The sequence below is a fragment of the Pteronotus mesoamericanus genome, unplaced genomic scaffold, assembly GCF_021234165.1.
Source record: "Pteronotus mesoamericanus isolate MK-2021 breed Mesoamerican mustached bat unplaced genomic scaffold, CSHL_Meso_final contig_347, whole genome shotgun sequence".
Lineage (NCBI taxonomy): Eukaryota > Metazoa > Chordata > Mammalia > Chiroptera > Mormoopidae > Pteronotus > Pteronotus mesoamericanus.
In genome coordinates this window covers 10288400-10309490 of record NW_026555137.1, presented here as the reverse complement: position 1 = coordinate 10309490, position 21091 = coordinate 10288400, and the positions used below count along the sequence as shown (strand labels likewise).

Here is a 21091-nt window from a genome sequence, read left to right as displayed (position 1 = left end):
TGATGAGCATCTTCTCCCAAATCCGCTCTCCAAACCCACTAAAAAATATATCAGAGAGCTCAAGAACAACTGGACCGATCAGTACGCAAACACGAGACCCGGCAAGAGCCAGTAAGAGTGCATAGGTCTGAGGGTGATTGTGGGGGCAGAGTGGCTTTTAAATGACAGCTCTTGATTCAAATTTTTTAAACATTTTCCTTCCTATCAGCAGAGATGACACTGTACCTTGGCTTATAAGCAAATGGCCTATAAGGTTTCACAAATTCTGTGAAGAAATATGTAATTTTTGAAATGTCATTTTCTGTTCACCTTCTTGTGAAAAGACTTTTAGCTGACAGTCCCATAAAATCTTTCAACTATACTGAATATATGAGGCTGCCACAATATAGGCAAAAGGGTAATTTGCATCCTTCCTTTGCCCAGATTAGCTGTGCTGTTTCGTGCTCTGACTTTTCAGTCACCTGGCTGAGCAGCTCTGCTGATCCCTTAAGCTTCCCTTTAAAGCGTGGTGTCCTTTGTTCCTCGGGCACGCGGGCTGGGACGGCGGTCCTGTCCTACACACAAATTCGCATCTTCGACGTACAGGCGATGAAAGGCCTTCCCATGCTGGGGCTGAGAACCAGAAATCTACAAAAACGCAACTCATGTTTTTTAAATACTTTATATGGTAAAAATACAGCAAAAATATTTTTTTGTTCCAGGAGGAAAAAATATACTGCTACGGTTGCGGCCCTAAGGATGACTGCGGCGGCCTCTGGCTCCACGCGGCGCGCTGTAGTGTAGGCTGACGTCAGCCACGGCTGCTCCGGCCTCAGTCATTTATCAAAGCTAGAATCATACTGCGGAGAGAAGAGATGAGGGTTACTAGTGTCCCCTTCGGAACGCCCCACAGGGTCTGGTCTGTCCAGGCTTATATCCCTAAAGCTTGGCAAGGGACACTCATCTGAGTAAAAGACAATCATTTATACCCAAAGGAAAGAAAATCTGTATGAGGGCCCTCTAGATGCCCTATGTGTTTCACTTAGAAAAAAGAAAAAAAAGTAATCAGGGTGGGGGTAGGGGATATAACCTAAAACCAATACTGGGCTATGGTTTAGAACGAAACAAGCCATGTCTGGGGGCAGGAGTGGGGGGATGGGACTAATTCTCCAGGCCCGATCTTTGCACATTCTGCCCCTATGCCTGCGGCCTCTCCCGCGCGACCCCCGCATTAACCTAGGGCACCCCCTCAGACTGCAGTCAGGCTCTCTCTGCTGGGAAGCCGCCCCTCAGCCCTGGGCCGCTGCGTGGGTGACTTGTCCCCTTCCAACCACCCTCGGCTTCCACCCCGGATTGAGCTCCTACGAGGCAGGTGCAGGATCCGCGCGTCATCTCTTTCCTACTCCCGGATGACACGCGACTCCTGCAATACCAGGCTCCCAGCCCTGACAGAGGGAATTTGTGCTGCTCCTCTGTGTCACCTGCAGTGCCTTCTACAGGGTCTGGCACGTAGTCGTCTCTCAGTAAGTACTCTATTAAAGCCGCCCAGTACCAAAACTATCATTTCCTTTTTCTGGAGTCAGCTTTGCTCTGCAGAGACCAGAGTGATGAAAATACACAGAAACGCCCTCCCATCACTAATGATGTAAGTTGCTGTCTAAAGATTCCCTGTCCAAAAATAACCAGACTAAGCGTACTCAGTGCACAGCACAGACTACTGGGAGTAACTAACATTTCTGAAAGACTTTTTAGAGTTTACTACAGGTCAACACAGACCTAAGTGCTTTACAGGCATTATCTCATTTAGTCCACATCGCAATCAGATAAGGTGGGTACTATTACTATCACATGTTTAGAGTAAGAAATTGAGGCACAAAGATGTTAAGAAACGCCCCAGCTCAAACAGCAAGTGGTTAGGTGGTAGAGCCCAGATTCCCCTACGCTAACCCCTAACCAAAAACCCAAGGCATAGTTTCTGTGAATCTCTAAAGAAGATGGGCACTTTCCCCCTTTAATTCAATTTAGCAAACCCTGAACGAATGCCATGCACAAGGCACCCAGGCAAGAGGAGCAGCATAAAGTCCCTGCATTGGAGATCTGATGATTTTGGAAATAAAACCACTTTTTAAATAACAGCAACCAAAAGCTAAGAGCAAAGTGTTACAAGGACATCTTCTGAAACTACTATTTCATCCTGACCCCTTGAGCCATGAGTGACACCAAGGGGCAAGGTGACAGCAATGTGGCCGACGAGCTGAGGAGGAAAGGGGGATGGAAGGGAAGAGAGAGAAAAAGGCAGCACGCAGCCAGGAGGAGAGCAGCCGCGCAGCGACACCCTTCCTGAGGCTGCCTGCCACTCATCGGGCTGTGAAGAACCACTCCTCAAGCCAGCCCCACACTGCTCCCTGACCCCTCTCATCCCCGGTCTCAGCCCGTCACCCCACAGCTTCGAGTTCAATAACCAAGAGCTAAGAAACTTGTGCATTTTCAATGCTAAGACTTCTGGTCTTCTAAGCAAGACACAGCTCCCTAATCCTACTCCTGCTCCCGAAGTGCGGCCAGAGGGGCTGCACCCACAGCTGTCTCCAGAAGCTCCTGCTGCCAAGGCCAGGGAATGGCCGCTCTAGTCTGTGCTCCAACGGGGCAACACCCGGAGGGGCGGGGAGGGCGAAAAGGCAGAACCCTGAGCCGAGCCGACTGCCCCTGCTTTGTGTCTCTTCAAGAACAAACATAAAGGAAAATTGTCAGTGATGCCTTCATATGGTTTAACTTTAAACCATAACAAAAAACGAGAACAGGTGTGCCACTGTGTTCTTAATATTAAATTTCTTGCTCTTCATTGTTCATCTTTAATACTAGGATTAAAAATTAATCACATTAGCAGTGAGGTAGGGTATGAGAACCAGAAACCAATGCCAATGTGCCTTTTCTGTTCTAGTTTTTAAAATACTAGAAAAGCAAATAAGATGAACAGCAAAAAGGAAACTATATAAACTCCAACCTCAATCTACTCTATGCTAGTGGGTGAAATTAACACAACAAAATGGTTTTAGGAAGCCTGCTTATTCAGAGAGAACTGAAATGGCTGACTTCTGAACTATTTAGACAAAATTAAAGGAGCTATCTCTATTCAGTTTCTAATTACTGGGAATCCTCTGAGGCAGGGGTGTCCAACTGTTTGGCGTCTCTGGGCCACACTGGAGGAAGAGTTGTCTTGGGCCACACATTAAATACACAAACAGTGACAAACACTGATGAGCAAAATAAAGCTTTTAAGTAAGTTTACAATCTTGTGTTGGTCGGCAGTCACAGTCACCTTTGGCCACATGTGGCCTGCGGGCGTCTGGTTGGACACCCTGCTTCTGAGGGATAGACATTTAGTTCAGAGTAAGTTTTTCCTAGTAGTCCTTATGCCAATGTGAACAATTTAACTTTACCTGCGAAAAGCAGAAATAATCTATTTAATAATTAAGCTTAGATACAAAGGTTAAACATGACATCTAGCATCACACAGGTTTAATCAACTTATACACACATGATAATTTTTTCCCTTTGCTTTATGGCTCTGTAAGTTTTTAAAAAGTGGTATGTTTATCTCTAAAACATAAGGAAATAAATCTAAGTTTACAACAGGACAGCATAAGGCTTCCAGTGTCTGACAGCCAATCCTTCACATTCTCTCTTACTTCCAATCTGTTATGACCTAAAGACTGATGCAATTTTACCAGAACTGACCGCCTAGCAGGCTGGAGGCCAGGCATCGCACCTCCATTCCTTACGGCCAAGAAAGTGAAGCCCAACCTGGACGGAAGCTGCTGCAAGCTGCTGCCAGAGGTCTGGCACCCCTGGGCGGGACGATCTTTGGGGCACATATAGTCCATTCACACTATAACAGACAATGAGACCTCACCACTGGATACTAAGATGGGGAAAAAAAGAGTAGCAGACAGTTTTAAGCTTGTTGACAACCAAGCTAAGGAATAAGCAATACCACAGAGTGACTCTATCGTTGGTCAGACAGAAAACTGGTTCAGTAACATACATAAAAAAACTACACACTGCAAGAAATTCACATAACCCCCAAAAGCTCTGCAATGTCCATGCTACAGCACAGCATCGCACCATCAAAAGCAGGCACGAGATCCAGGAAAATGCCAGGAGGACAGTAAACTCACCTATAAAGATACATAAAGAAACAGAGCAAGTGGAAACCAAGCTTGATCATGGCTTCTTTCATGTGTGACTTCAGCTGCCCTCGATTGTGTATTTCCGTTGGATCAAACACTCCCATATTACCACTTGGCACCATAATGAACCTGATAAATTAAAAGATACACACATCTTAGAAGGAAACACAAATCATCAGCATAAATATTCAAAACTAAGTAACCAATAACAATCATGTTTAAAAGAGAACCAATCACAGCAGTTTTAAATCACAGCAGACCAAATACGGACAGGGTGTTATGATCAAATCACAGGTCACCACTTGGCTTTCCTTTGAAAGACACAGTGCTGTCCAATGTTCAGTGTGATCTTCTTTCCCCCCGAAACAAATAGAGTGACACCCCAGAGAAGGACCCTTCATGCACCGAGACCCTCTTATGCAGCTTCTGTAGAAAACTGCTAAACCACTTGTACCTGCGGCATTCTCAGTCAGACACAAAGGAACGGGCCTCCAAAGCCAAGCCAATTTTACCAAGTTCTTAGAAACTTCTTTATCTAAAAACTCCTAAATTAATTAATCCAATTCCCTTCACTTTTATATCATCTTCATAAGGAACAGTGGTGTCAGACATAATTATTCTCATTCTGCAGATGACAAAAGAGAGGTTTCTACATTCAGAATAGATACCTCATCTTTGGTGCTTCTTCTGATCAACAGATAGTAGATGGAGCCCATCTTAAAAGAACAAGTTAAAGAAGACAACAAAAATGAAAACATATCCACACAAACACGTGCATATAAAAGTCTGCAGAATTATTCTTAACAGCCAGAAAGCAGAAACAACTCAAATGCCCATCAACTACAAATGGATAAACAAAATATTCCATACAATGGAATATTATTCTACAATGAAAAGGAGCAAAGTACTGGTGAACATGGATGAACCTTGAAAATATTATGCTAAATCAAAGAGGCCAGTCAGTCCTAAAAGACCACACATTGATCTCTTTTATATGACAAGTCTGTCTAGAACAGGTAATTTTAGAGAGACAGAAAGTAGATGGATGGCTGCCTAGGGCTGGAGGAGGGGAGGAGCTAGGAATGCCTGCTGATGGGTCCCGGGCTTCTTTTCAGGGTGATGAAAACATTCTAACATGGACTGTGGTATTGGTTCCTTAGATCTACACATATGCTGAATTACAGTGGATAGGAGACTTTAAATGGGTGGCCTTTATGCTACCAGTACTCACACTTACATACAAACTCCCTGGGCCAAAGTTCAAGGTCCTCTCTGACCCATCCCGATGAACATTTGTCTGTTAATGCTCCCTCATCTATGTGACTTCAACCTGGTTAGTCCTTAAACATGCCTTGTGTGTCTGCTCCAGCTTTCCCCTCCTTGCCTCCCCTTCTCCTGCACACCCTGGAGTACCCTTTTCCCACCCGTCTGTCAAACCTGGTCTGCCCTGCAGGGCTCTGCGCAGATGCCACGCACTCCCTGACACTGTCCCAGTCCACTGTCCCGGTCCACGGTAAGCCCACTCTCCTCCCAACCTGAGTATCCTCATCACTCGCCTGGAACTATCTTCCACTGCCTTAGCCCACCTCTTATTTAGCTAGCTTATTTTTTTTAGATTTTATTTATTTATTTCTAGAGAGGGGAATGGAGGGAGAAAGAGAAGGAGAGGAACGTCAATGTGTGGTTGCCCCTCGCACGCACCCTACTGGAGTCCTGGCCCACAACCCAGGCATGTGCCCTGACTAGGAATCGAACCAGCGACTCTCTGGTTCACAGGCCAGTGCTCAATCCACTGAGCCACACCAGCCAGGGCTAATTAGCTTATTTGTTAATCAGTATTTTGCCTCTTTGTCCTGTGGATAGAGTCCATTTCACATGTCTGCACCCCCAACAGCATAAAGCACGGACATCTGAATCCACTTGATTTTTTTTTAACCTTTTTAAACAGAAGGTAAATTTGTGACCAGAAGACAGTCAATATGCCACTGCCATTATCAGGGAAATAAACTCACATGCTCTTTGTCTTTATAATTACAGGAAACAGGTCTACGGACTTCACCGCCCCCTCTCAACACTCCAGAGCTTTTCACCACAGTGCACACTATGCACAGAGCAGTCATGCCGAGCTTGCTCCTCCTTACACCTTCCCTTCTGGCAGGGCAACCGACGGCGTGGTCTGCGGTGTCGTTAGGATCCGAACTCTCAGAAGGTCCCACTCTCACTCCCAAATCTGTGCTCCACGGAGCCGGACCACAGGGATACTGAGACGTGCTCAGTCAGGGCGATCGCGCCTCACCAGGAGGAATCTGACTTCCAGAGCCGAGCTCAGTGAGAGGGCTGGCCTACGCAGCGATCACGGGAGAGCAGGAAGACACTGAAAACAAGCGGCTCCCCCGCTCAGGACCCACCCTCTGGAAAAGCGGGGCAGGAATTTTAGAACTCTTCCCTAGCTCAGGCTCCAGTCCCGAGACCTTTCTACGATCGCCCCTGTCTACTCCCTCGCTCATCGCCCCCGCCTTCCATTACATTTTCATGTGCTTCCTATCCCCCTCAGCCCTCCTTTATTATTTCCTGTGTCCTTCTTATTCGGTTTTTACATTTTTTTTTTCAGTTACAGTTCACATTCAATGTTATTTTGCATTAGTTTCAGGTGTACAGCACAGAGGCCAGATGGCTGTACGCTTTACAAAGTGTTCCCCCGACTAGCCCCATACATAGCTATTACAATATGTCCTTCTTATTCTAACCACTTCTAAAAAAACCACACTCAAAAATCGGCCAATGATTTTACCCCCCCCCCCAAAAAAAAACTACTTATAAATAAATTAAAACAAAACCTAAAAACTTAGTCAGGCAGTAATGTACTAACATAAAAATAATCCCAGATTTGCCAAGATTGTTCCACAGTTCTTCACAAGACAACATACAGTGCCCAAGAGCCCACCTAAGATGGTATCCAGTTAGTGTTTCTACTGAGCTGTTTGAACAGACTTCCTAAATTTATTAAGCCAAAATTTTGATGTTCTCTATTTTGCAGGCTTAAAATAAATTTTCTTTGGAGCATTCTAAATATACTCTAATGAAAAAATGAAGCTATAAATACAAAGACTGTATTGTATTCTCAGGCTTTTAATCATTCTTAAGATATTCAAGACAACCACAAAATTCACAAGTCTTCAGACATTACAACTAAACATTATCTACTGCTATTTGCCCAGTATTCCTACTCTCACTCTCAAATCTGTTTCACATAGTAGGATCACAGGGATACTGAGCTGTACCAAAGTCAACAAAAGTTTACACTGGTTTAATGAAGCATTCTGCTGTCATTTATTTTATGACTGGCACATATTTTATTGGAGAAGGGAAAGCTATAAAATTTTTTTTTCTTTAAACTGCCCTGACACAAAACAGTAAATAAACCATACTCACCGATAGATATTCCAAGTGGCAACAGGCAAGTTGAGAAGGAAGATGAACCAGTGCAATGAAATGAGCATTAGTACGGTGACGATGCTGTGGCTGATCAACTCTGGAACTACCCACTGCAAGGGAAGGGCAGAGTATTACATCTCACTGCTCTGCTCTTCCTGGGTGGGCATGTCATTTGAAGTTAAATCAATGAAAGTACACGGAACTTCCTAACTAGTGTGACAAGCTATTTTTAGACTCAGGTGTCCCAGGTTTGCATACTGCTATAACGGCTTACCCCACGCAGATAAATCAGGGAACAGCTTAAAATTAACACACTTAAATTTCCTAATGTTATGTTTTATCCTAAGCAAAGGTTCCAATTCGTCCACTAAGCAGGCGTGAATTACAGTTAGAGTGAAAATAGAATATTATTTACCTTCTAGTCCAATATCCCTGCTAAAGCTTCTAACTCTAATTTGGGATGGTATATCCACATACATGTTGCCTGTGATGTCAGAATATCAATCTTAAACATTTTTCAATCTCCAGAACCCAAGGGAAATCGTTTCACATTCACTCATACACAAACACACACACACACACACACACACTAGTACTTTAACAATGACAGCTCAAAGTTATTGAACAAATATGATAATGAACTAGGATATCAGAGCCTCAGCCTATTGGCTTTATAGCACCCAATGCCCTTATCTATGCCCTTCATTTATTGGGCAATATTCTAACTCTCATGCATTAACAGCTATTGTGGCAGGTTCTCAATTCGTCAATGGTCTTCTTTCCCCAGGAGCAGAAATTTTTCTTTTAATAGAAGTTAACAGTTTAATATTTATGGAGCCAAAAGCGGGCACTCCCCATCCACAGAAATGAGGGAAATAAAAGTTAGAGAGATTAAGCAACTTGCCCAGCTACTCAGTGGCACTGCAATACAGAATAAGTCCCGCCGTGTTGGCCCCAGGTCTCTTGCATCTGGATTTTAGGAACTTTTTTTTGCAAACAAAGAAGGGATTTTTCTGGGCCTTAAACCTCATTTGCAACCAACTGGAACTTTTTAATACATTATATGCATTTTAAAAATATGACCAATTTAACATGTGAACAGCAAAGTCACACAAACCTGGAGTGCAATCTAGGAAAAGTTATCTATAATAATTAACATTAAAAAACTACTTAACTTCAGGTTGAAGGGGTAATTTTCGCAGTAAAAGAATCCAGATAAGCTTTTCTTTGTATTTAGATCTTTGTTTTTATAAAAGAAAACCAACAAATACCCATTTAAAATATTGAGAAAGCAATGAATATAAAAAGACACACACTCCATATGTTTATATATAGTCATTTTTCTAAAGATGAGAAGGCCTGGAACTAATTTAATGTTATTCTATACACACACACACACACACACACATATATATATATATATATATATATATATATATATATATACATATATATATATAAATATAAATTTTAAAAAATAATTCTCAAAGCATAGCAGATAAACACAAAATCTTTTTCTGTAAATATATTGCTGTATTAAACCATGTTATGGAAAACTTGACAGAAAGGAAAGAGGAAGGAAGGAACATAGTTTACTAGAAATTTTAACTTTCCAAGTGTATCTTTATTTCCCTCCCAGGCCAGAGAAACTTAAGGAGACTGAAAATGTGAAAAGACACAGGGGAGTCACTTTTTGGTCGGGCCAAAAGGGCCAAAAGCCCCTCTCAGTAGTGTATTTTACATGATCTTTTATCTGGAAAGATCTTCTGTCTGCTCATCTCAAATGAATCAGGACCGACTGGTTTCTCTGCATCTAGACAAGCTCTGCAATTCAGAATATTCTTGCCAATACAAAGCTCTGACTAGATACCAAAGGTAAAATGGCTTTAAAACAAACCAGCTAATTAATTCCAGTTCTCAGCAAGACACGAAAAGAAGACTGCCTTTAATTTAATAAAAGACAGCTTTTTCTCCCGTGAGCAGGGAGGAGGGGATTTTGGACACAGACGACAAAAACAATTACCCTCATAAGAAACCTTCACCTAGACTGTGTAATAATGTTGTCTGTCCATTGCAGACAAAGGGACAAGCAAGAAACAGAGTAAAGAAACAAAAGTTCCAAGTTCATGATTTAAAATATTGCAAAACACACAGTTCTACCAGTAAGAGACAATATACAGTCTAAAATAAAATACACATGTGTTGATTATCTATAATAATCTCTAACAGAAAATGGAGAGCTGTCTGCAATGCCAGCAAATGAGCAAAGAAATGGCTTACCTTGTTTAATTTCGAGCAACATGATCTGGCATTAATGTAATCACATTCTAAATCAGACAATGTAATTATCTGATGATCAAGATAAGGAATTATTAGACTTCTTTTATAACAGTTAAGTATTTAAGTTTCAGAAAGCAATCCCAGTTGCAGGGCAAAATGAGACTTAACTTTGAAAAAATTTAGTTATTTCCTTAAAGCCTCACTCATTAGACAACACAATTTTCTCATTCATGTTCCTTCAACAAATTATTTTCACAGAATAATCCTCTCATTATGCTCAATTCTAATGTGACCCATGCTGGAACATTCAATCTGAATTCCTCAGATGCCAAACACTGGCTGTAAGAAATGGAAAAATAAGACCTATACATTTCTCTATTTTCCCAAACTTGTTACAATAAACATATATTACGTTAGAATTAAGGGGGAAAAAATGGTTTTTAGTACAAAATATAAACTCACAAAACATCCGGATAGACAGACAAAAACGAAAGTCTTCAACTGAATGGCAATGCCTGGGATTTACTTTAAGCCGCGCCACCCGCCCTCCCTCGCAGCTGGGAGGACGTGGAAAAGAATGGCGAGCCCTGGCCTGTGGCTCCGTTGACTGGAGCGTCTTCTTGTCCCGGGGCGGCCAGCCTTTCAGCATCCCTGGGCCGCACTGGAAGAAGAGTTGTCTTGGGCCACACATTAAATCACAAAAAAATCTCATAATGTTTTAAGGAAATTTACGATTTTGTGTTGGGCCACCTTCACAGCCTTCCTGGGACACGTGTGGCCCACGGGCCGCAGGTTGGACGCCCCCGACCTAGAGGATGAAGGAGAAAGCCCCCCTCCACCCTCCCCTAACACTCAAGCCCTCTAGTGCTGATCTAATTCAGCCTTTCCAACCTGAGCACCTACTGTCCAACACGGCCGCCAATACTGCTCCACGTGATCCTTAGCCCCACCCCGCGAATGTCACAGACGCACCTGGGCCCTTGCCTGGGCGTGATCATATTGGATTAATAGCCACCCCTTTCCTTCTCTGCAGATTTTTGTCAGGGTTCAAAGTCCAGGAAAGCTCCTATCCCTACGGAATGTCTGCCCTATTTTCCACCTCTTGGCTCTAAAACTGAGCTAGGGCAACTATCCAACACTACAGTAATACGGGATGCTGAACTTCCTCCACACACACCCTGAATGTACCTTAAGGTCTATCTACGTCAAATATTTCACCTAATGTTTTTCTATGTATGCATATTAAATTGGTATAAGCCAAGGCTACTTTAAAATACCAGGCCTAATGTTCGAAACTGCGAAAAGAGAAACCCGTTTCATTTCTCTGCGTGTAAGCTCCAGTTCCTTATGTCACAAGAGGGACACAGGGCATCAAAACACAGGCAAATGATGCTGCCCTTTCAGTCTATTCCCCAAACCTCATACAACTCAGGGATCTCAGTAGAAAACATCAGTTAAAGTAAAAACTGCGGCTCTGCCGGCGGAGAGGAAGGCAGAGCGCGTTTACCGACTATTGGCCGTGGGACGGGCGCCGTCCTGGTGCTTAGCACCTGTCCTCGCTGCACACACACACCTGGGAAGTGAACATTTCCCTCCATTTTACAGAGAAGGAAACTAAGGCTGGGAAAGGCAAGGTAATGTGCATAGCAAGTGTCTGGCCAAGCAAGGTGTCCCGATGTCAAATTCTGTCTCCCATTACAACAGGCTGCCTGTTCGTAATCAGGGAGGAAGCCACAGTGAACACGATCGTAAAGCTAGGATACTCAGGCGAACCAAATGTCTAATTCTCTCAGAAAGGGGCACGTGTGGCTTCCCAGGAAAGAAGAAAAAAAAAATGCAGAGTTTCTCATCGTTTTTTCCTAGCTTATATTTAATTACTTAAGTGACCTGGGCGACAACTAAGATGACATGCTTCCTCAACGGTCGGGAAGAGCTGGAGGAGCCCCCACGGTTTCTAGGGTGCTAGGTCCGACAACCGTTGTTGTTGGCCTGGAAATACAGATGAAATGCTGCAACATAAAGAGCTACACAAAATACTTAAGTTTTAAACATGGACACGGCCAGGAGAGTGTAAAAGTTGATAAATGACTGGGAACTGTATCACGTGTAGAGTTAACCGAATTCACATATCTGCAACCACCAGGGGCGACCAAAATAATCAGCAGCAGATGGTTTTTAAAAATACACCCTTCCTAACACTCTTACAAAACGGCATCGGGAAGGACATGCTTCCCCCGTTTTCGAAGAGTCGACTTCTGGACGGGAAAGTTCCAACACCCGCGAGAACAAAGAGGTGGGCGGCGGGGGTGGTGCCCTGGGAATGACGACCAGAGGCGGCAAAACGCCTGCTCCCAGCGCCTGCGGTCCAGGAGCGAGCACCCCCAGAACGCGGGCAGTCCCTCTCGGGACACCCAGCATCCGACCACGGACCCGGCCCGAGGCATCTCCAAGGAAACCCGCGACCATGTCTCGAGGGCCAACAGGGAGGCAAACCACGACCCATGCCCTCTGAAGACCCGGCAAGAAGGCCAAGAGCCTGTCGCGCTCAGGGCTGGGCTGATCCGGGCTTCCTCGGGGTGGGCAGGCCCGGCCGGGGCGCCACGGGGGAGACCCACTCGGACCCGCGCCGGCACCATGGGCGGGGCAGGCGGGGCGAGCAGGGCAGAGGGCAGCAGGGCTCTCCTCCCGTCCCAGCTCGCCACACCGGTCCACCGGCCCACGCCCAGTGACCCGCGCCCGCCGCACCCGGTTCCCACGCACCTGCCCGGGTCCCCACCCGGGCCCAACCTCAGCCCCGTCCTGGCGGCGGGACCCAGGGAGGCCTCCGCCCGCCTCATGCAAGGATACAAAATACACTGAGAGGAAGATGAGCGCGCAGCAGTCGATGAGCGAGAAGACGAACACCACCGCCTCCATCCTCCGCCACCGCCAACGCCGCTCCTTCCGTCAAACCGGCTCGGACGCCCCTACCCGATCCGCCCGATAGGCCCTCGGCTCCCCTTTGCTGGGGCGTGTAATCCACTCCGCCGGAGCGCTGCATGCCGGGAATTGTAGTACATATTTTAAAAACCGCCTTAATTCCGATGCATTAATTCTGGGAAATGTAGTCATTAGCACGAAAACCTATCAAAGAGGGGGGTAAGCCTTCCCTCTACTCTGAATCTAATTATTTCATGAAATTGTGACAAGGAATTAATCAACGAATATTAACTGAACTCTTATCATCTTCTGGATACCCAGTAGAGTTTCTTTGTCACGTAATAAATTTTCTTTAGATTCTGCGCTGGACCCATCGGAACCATCTTTCCATTCCCAAGTACGAGGTTTTCATCTCAAAGCACAAATGTAACCTCAACACTTGTCTTGCAAGTTGAGACTCGCCTTTCCTGATCTCAGTTTCCCTGGAAATGTCACAATCCCTTGCTTATTCTCTGTTACAGCGACGTTTCTCTCCACTTCGGAGTTTAGTATCTTTGAAAATTGAATACATTGTCTTATTCATTCCTTTAACAAATATTTACTGACTCCAGCCCCTACTGCAGGCCAAGAACTTCTCTAGACTCCAGAAATGCAGAAATGAATAAGGCAGACAAGATGATGCTCTCATGGGGTGGGTGGAACAGGCAACAAAATAGCAACTGAATACGTGGCCGGGGGGGGGGGGGGGGGGTTATTTCAAAGGATTATAAGCTCAATGAACAAATTATATCGAAGTCATACATTCATTCAATCAATATTTTCTGAGCAGCTAGTATATACCAGGCGCTGTACCTTAGGGATACATGAATATGGGAGACAAAGTGCCTATATTTCTGTAGCTTACATTACAGCGAGGGAGACAAACCAAAAAAAAAAAGAAATCTATTAATGACAGGCAGTTATAAATACTTTGCAAAGGATGGGGGAAGGGTGGAAAGACACTTGCAGACTGGGTGATGAGAGAAAGCCAGGCTGGAAAGGACATTTAAGATGAAATCTGAGTAGCTACATGAAGATTTGCAGGCAGAGCATGTCAGACAGTGGGAACAGTGATTGCAAAGGTGCAACTGCTCATAGAAACAGGCTGTGATTGAGGAATAGAAAGGAAGGCTAAAGTGGCTGAGGTACAATACAACGGATAAATGTGAGAGAATTTTGGGAGGTCAGAGTGGGGCAGGACAAGGCCACATGAGTCTTGTGGGCCCCTGGCAAGAAGTGTGACTTTTATTCACATGTAATTATAAAACCACTGGAGAGTTTTGAATATGAAAGCACCTTATTCTGATTTACATTTTAAAAATATCCTACTGTTTGGTGCATTGACTGTAGGAAAAGGAGACATATTTGTCTGCAAGGAGATCAATTAGGAGAAAAGAGGATACACAGGGGACTTAGAATGAAGGCAAAACCACCTGGATTTGCCTGACACAGCATAGATTCATAGGATCATAAAGGGTTCATAGGTCAAGGCTAGACAGACTGTTAACAGATTATTTATAACCCAGCTGCCGTGACACGCCCCCTGCACCTTGCACCCGCCTCTAGCGGAGCGTTCATCACGTTGTCTTCATTCCATGCCTAGCCAGCCACACCCTCGATTAGGATAGAGGTAACAGATTTTATTAGTTTTTGTACCCCTGATATCTTCTATCCTGTAAATAGCTGGTGTTTAACAAATGTCTGCCAAATGAATGACCCTTGCTGACTGTAAGGATTTTATTAAAATTAGTCCAGACTTTATTAAACACATATGGGAAACTCCAACAGAAAACATAGAGGAAAGCTTCATGACAGTGATTTGGCAGTGATTTATTGTATATGATACAAAAAACACCAGCAACAAAAGCAAAAATGATGAATGAACCACATCAAACTTAAAAACTTCTGTGTGTCAAGGGAAACAATCTACAGAGTACAAAGGCAATGTATGGAATGGGAGAAAATACTTGGAATCATATCTCTGATAAGGGATTAACATCCGGAATTAATAAAGAATTCTTAGAACTTAATACCAAAACCTGCGAATAACCTAATTTCAAAATGGCCAAGGACTCGAACAGACATTTCTCCAAAGATGTACAAATAGCCAACGAGCATGTGAAAGAATGCTCAACATCACTAATCACTAAAGGCAAACTGAAACCATAACAGTGATGGAGGTTAATTAGATTTATTGTGGTGATCATTTCACAATATATGCCAATAGCAAATCATGCTGTACACCTGAAACTAATTAATGTTCTATGTCAATTGTATCTCAGTAAATTAAATAAAATTCAACTACACGAAACTATAATTATATATCTGTTGATAGGCACAATGTATAGAGATGTAATGTATGACAATAACTATATAATGAGAGGGACAAATCTATATAGTAGCAGTTTTTCTATACCACTGAAACTAAGTTGATATTATAAATTAAGATGTTATCAATTATATTATTATAAATTAGGATGTTAAGTATAATTTTCAGGGAAACCATTAAGAAATTAACTGTAATAAAATGGAAATAAAAATTTTATCTTTTTATTTAAACATTTTATCTTTTGATTGTTAAAATATCAAGGTCTACATTAAATTTGCATGGCTAGTATGCAAAACAGTATGGAATTTACTCAAAAAGTTAAAGATAGAACCACCCTATGATCTAGCAGTTCCACTTCTGAGCATCTATGTGAATGAAGTGAAATCACTATGCAGAAGTGAGATCTGTCCCTCCCCGTTTGCTGCAGCACTATTTACAATAACCAAGGCATGGAAACAACCAAAGTGTCCATTGACGGATCAACGGATAAAGGAAATGGATACTTGTAGAGTGCAATACTATTCAGTCATAAAAAAGGAAATCCTGACTTTTGCAACAACATGGATGGACCTTGAAGGCGTTTGCTAAGTGAAATGTCATAGAGAGACTGGTACCGTGTGATCTCACTTACGTGTAAAATCTATAAAAAGCAAACTCAACAAAAAAGAAATCAGTTTTGAAGGTACCAGAGCTGGGTGAGGACACTGGATGAGGTGGTCAAAAGGTCCAAATTTCCGGTAACAAGCACGTACTGGGATATACAGCATGGTGAGTAGACCTGGTGATACTGTATTGCATATTGGCGAGTTCCTAAAAGAACAGATCCTAAAAAGTCTGATCACAAGGAAAAAAAAATCTGTAGCTATGTCAGTTTAATGGGTATTAACTAAAATTATTGTGCTTATCATTTCATAATATACACATAATCAAGTCATCATGCAGTCCACCTTGCACTTACAGTGTTACATGTTATATCAATATAACTACAAGGGAAAAATCTAAAAAAAAAAAAAGAGAGAGACAATGAGATACCATTTCACACCTACTAGGCCAGCTATAACTAAAATACAAAAGCAGGTAAGTCAGGGAGAATATAGAGAAGTTAGAACCTTCACACGGTGCTGGTGGGAATGTAAAACAGCAGAGCTGCTATGGGAAACAGCCTGGTTTTTCCTCAAAGAGTTTGACATTGAATTATCTTATGACCCAGCAATCCTACTCTTAGGCATGTACCCAAGAGAACTGAAATCAGGTACGCACAGAAAAACTTGTATGCGAATGTTTATAGCAGCAGCATCCTTAAGAGCTAAAAGGAAGAAATATTCCTAACAATCAACTGATGCACTGACAAATGTGATATATCCATCCAAAGGAATAGTATTCAACCATAGAAGGAATGAAATACCAATAGGTGATACAACCTGAATAAACCTGGGAGACAAAATATACTAAGTGAAAGAAGCCAGACACAAAAGGTCACATATTGCATGTTCTAGTTATACGAAATGTCCATAATGGGCATATCTACAGAGACAAAAAGTAACTCAGTGATTTTTGGGGGCCTGGGGAAAGACAGGAATTGGGACCGACAGCTTAACGGGCATGGGGTTTCTTTTGTGGCTGATTAATGTTTTCAAATGATATTGTAATGATATTTGCACAATGCTATAAATACACTAAAAGCCACTAAATTTTATACTGTAAAATAGTTGAGATGTTGAATCCTGTTGTGTAAATTTCACCTCAACTTGAAAAACAATTGAATTATACCCTTAACATGAATGTATTTTATTATAAATGATACCTTCATGAAGTTTTTTTTAGAGACTAATGATACTGAGTCCTTATTCAAGAATCTTTGTCTCTTCTTGGCCATTTGCTCTTACAATTTCATTTCAGATTCAACTTTTTATAATCCTTCAAATAACCTACAACCACTCAAATTACTGTTGTTTGTGAATGACAAAAACCTCAAATAATGGTGATTTAAACAAGAAAGAAGTTTATTTTTCTTTCTGGTCCTGGAACAGGTCAACTCTTCGGCCTCAGGGCTGTGCACACTTTTTCTACCTGAAACTCTCTTCCAACACAACCAGTTCCCGCTATCCTTGAGGTCCTCACAGGTCACATTGTCAGGAAGTGACCACAGCGACTTAGGTAAGCTCCCTTTGTTATTCTCTGTCACAGTACCTGATTATTTACTTGCAATTTTCATTCACTCACTTAGCAATTATTCACTGAAAACCTTCTGTATGGAAGGTTCTCTTCGAAGGGCTGTGAAATCCTTATTCTTCCTCATTATTGTAATTATATGTCTTGCCTGTCCCTCTCATGACAACGTAAGTTCCAAGGCCATATCGGCTTGATCATTACTGTAGCCTCTGAATTCAGCAGAGTAACTGTCATTTAGCATAAAATAAACGTCTGTTGATTGAATGCCTAAAAAAAATGTCAGATCAATATATTATTTTCATTTTATCAAAGATTAGGGACATGAATGAGTCAATCATCTCAAAAGAGAACAAACTGGATTAGAAAGCTCTATTATTAGCCTTTTCCAAATAAAATAAATCAGAGATTTTCTTTTCCCTTAAGCTCAGAGAACATGGATACGACCGAGTCTCCAGCTCTCAGCTAGCGGGCCACCTCCCTTTTGTGCCTCTGCTGTTCACGCTCTCGCGCTCTTCTCCATGGTCCTGTTAAACACAGGGTGGCCATACAATATATTGTCCAAACTGGAACATTTAGAGATGAAGGTGACAAACGGAATACACAAATGAACAATGGCAAGACCATACATAAAAACAAAATTCTGACCCTGGCCAGTGTGGCTCAGTGGATTGAACGCCAGCCTGCAAACCAAAGGGTCTTGGGTTTGATTCCCAGTCAGGGCACATGCCTGGGTTGTGGGCCAGGTACCCCATAAGGGGTGTGTGAGGGGCAACAACACATTGATGTTTCTCTCCCTCTCTTTCTCCCTCGCTTCCCCCCCTCTAAATAAATAAACAGAATTCTGGCTTATATTCTGCAACAACCAGTCCAGGAAGCTAGTCTGCTCTCTATGAAGTCAGACCTACAGGAAACCAGACTACTATCTCCAACAAAGAAATCCAGGAAGGCAACAACAAATCTTGTAACAACTGGCCCAAAGTGGCCAGGACTCCATCAATAACTGACAACTTCTCTATTTTTTGTCCCTATTTCTCCAACTTAGGACCAAACAGAGAAAGCTAAATACGCACCCCTAACCCTGCTTCTACTTGTCCCGCCTACAGCTTCCCAATGCCAACAGCCTTCACTCAGGGCCCATCTGAGGCCTCCTGTCCTCGGCTGTAGAGCTTCTCCATTCCGCTGCCTGCGTCTGAGATCTCTGCCCAAATGCCAGTCATGGAGGCTTTCTCCTTTGCTATTATTGCAAGCTCTGAAGAGTCTTTGCCTATCCTCCGTTAGGTGATTTCCATTTATTTCCATAAAGGGGAGGCTATGAGTAACGATGCTGGAATCAAGAGGCAAAAATCAGGACTGTTCTGAGTAAATGAGCACATAGGTCGCCCTAAGCATAGAGCACAATTAGACACGAGGCCATTTGCTCCTGATATGCAAAGTTGGGGGTGCAGCACAGAAAGTGAAACGTGCCACCACCACTAGGTGGGGCTGCGCCATCAGAGAACAGAGGACACTGAATAGCTGCAGCAAGTTCCGGAGATGGATATGCACTCAGCCCGCCAGGATCTTTTTGGCTTAGATGTGTGGTACTGTAAATTCTGACCACTGGAATTAGTGTAAAATTGTCTTCAGGGCAATAAATACTGGAAATAACCCCGATGAAAAAATGTTCAGACATACCAGTATTTGGCATCATCAACTTACCTTCAATTACTGCCTACTGCACACCTGAGGCAGTCAAGAGGTGAAAAACACTCTCTTTGGCCCAGTGCATAATCAAAATAAGGGGCAACTTGTTCAAAAAGCACTATTAAGAATTTCAAGATGGTGACAGCCAAGCATGAAACCAAGTGTGGGGTCCCCCCCCCCGAGTACAAAGCCCTCTGTGAATGGGCTGCACACCCATGAAAACAGCCCTAACGATAGAATGATATTCTATCACAAAATATAGACTAATAAACTGTGGCTGTGTGTACATTGTGATGCTGCTGCGCCCTTCGGCCTATTTTCATTCTCTGTGGTCCATTTGACATGCATGGAATTAAATCACATTTAAAAAGTTACTGGGCATCGAATGTATTTGTTACTTGCTGTAGGGAATCGTTGCTAACATTTAACATATTCAAGCACATATTTAATCTAATAAAAAAAGATGGTATAAAAGTTACAATTACAGTTTTTTAAAAAAATATTTTATTTATAGATTTTGGAGAGAGAATGGAAGGGAGAGAAACATTGATTTGTTGTTCCACTTATCTATGCATTCATTGGTTGCTTCTGGTATGTGCCTTAACTGGGGATCAAACCCACAACCTTGGGGTATTGGGATGATGCTCTAACTAAAGGAGCTACACAGCCAGGGCTACAATTAAAATTCTTTTGCTTTTCTCACAGGACCCAAAGGGCAGGGCAGGGACTGGAACTCGTAGGCACTCAAGAAATACAGTGTTGAATGAATGAGGAGGGTTCAATGGGTAGAGAAGAGAAATATCAGGAAGGGATGAAAGGGAGATGGTTAGCTAGGATTCTCAAAGTCATCGGCTGGCCAGGAAGGACATTGTAGACAAGAGGAAGTGTCAGCAGAAGCAAAGTGCTGTGTATAATTTATTTGTTTATTATCATTACCTTTCAACAGAACTGTAAGCTCCCCCAAAGAAGGAATCTTTCCCATTTCTTCAGAACTTGTATCGAGTGCCTGTGAAAATAAATACGAGTGTACGTTGCGTAACTGCAGGCAATACTATTCTACTTAGTGAAAAGCGGAGTAAATACGTGGTGAAGAAATAGGAAATGAAGTTGGAGCCAAGTTGACCAATGTGTTGAATATCAAAGTGACACTCTATACTTCTCATTGTTCATATGAGAACTATTGAAAAAAGCAGTGATATAATTTGAACTCTAAACAGAAAACAATCAGTAGTATCCTGTTAACATCTCACCGCCTTCTCTTAATTCCATCTTGTCTCCTACCTCTCCTCACCGCAACACACTGCTTCCGCTGAGCCTAGTATTGTGATAAGCCAAGAACTCAAATAAGAATATTAAAAACACAATTAACAAGCAAGCAAACAGAAACTAAAGCCCGTAGCTTTTTTTAAAAATAATTGACTCGCGTCTTCTTAACTGGAAACAAACTTCTTGGGGCAAATACACACGTTTAATAAAATTCGGGGCTGTGGTAATTGTCGGAGGAGGGGGATGGAAAATCGTATAGGAAGTATAAATGGTAATGGAAAGATACAATTTAAAAAATTTAAAAATAAAATAAAATTGTGCGCAAGATTAAGTCTTGCACTGAATGTGCTCAACAAATTATCGGTCGGAAATGGCGTAAGATAGGTGATTTCCAAATGCAACAAACAGATGGTTTAGCTTTCTGGGTGAACCAGTCTTTCCTTGTCTTTTGACTCTCAGCCATTGTGTCAGCCTCCAGAATTGCTAGGTCGGCAAAGCAAGCCAACTGGGTGGTGGTGTGTTTTTATCCTCTCTAAGTCATCACAAATATCCACAACTTCTGGTTTTCAGATTCAGAGCCCCGCGAGAACCTACCCGCAGCCACCGCGCGAACGTGTTCGCCGAGTTGGAAACGATAAAGTTGAGCTTGTTCAAAGGGGTCCTTGTCATCCAGGGTCTGTTGGATAAGCCTGCAAAATAAGACTCCTAGGAACTCCCTGATGTTTTCTCAAGTCCGCTCACTGTTCTCGGTAGTTTTCTCCCCTCACACGGGGCACGAAAGCGCTGCGGGAGCGGCGTGGGC

General features: G+C 42.8%; 1 protein-coding gene across 2 annotated transcripts; it reads right to left on the bottom strand.

Annotated features, from left to right (window-relative positions):
• Positions 1-648: 648 nt before the first annotated feature.
• Positions 649-21025, bottom strand: CNIH4 (cornichon family member 4). 2 transcript variants are annotated; one of them, XM_054576459.1, is made up of 5 exons: positions 12729-12902; positions 9882-9950; positions 7599-7711; positions 4155-4295; positions 649-839 (listed from the first exon to the last, which is right to left on the bottom strand). In XM_054576459.1, exons 1-5 carry the CDS (start codon positions 12795-12797, stop codon positions 812-814), a joined length of 420 nt encoding a protein of 139 aa, XP_054432434.1. In that variant the 5' UTR covers positions 12798-12902; the 3' UTR covers positions 649-811. The 2 variants fall into 2 exon arrangements, with proteins under 2 accessions (XP_054432434.1, XP_054432435.1); XM_054576460.1 differs by lacking the exons at positions 9882-9950; positions 12729-12902 and adding exons at positions 19960-20029; positions 20884-21025 and having other exon boundaries at positions 651-839.
• Positions 21026-21091: the final 66 nt, after the last annotated feature.

Coding starts and splice junctions, on each gene's coding strand:
- CNIH4 (XM_054576459.1), bottom strand. CDS start 12,797: ATGGAGGCGGTGGTGTTCGTCTTCTCGCTCATCGACTGCTGCGCGCTC. Junction 9,951..12,728: donor TCTTCCTCTCAGTGTATTTT/GTATCCTTGCAT, acceptor CTTGATCATCAG/ATAATTACATTGTCTGATTT. Junction 840..4,154: donor TTCTTTATGTATCTTTATAG/GTGAGTTTACTG, acceptor TTCTCTCCGCAG/TATGATTCTAGCTTTGATAA.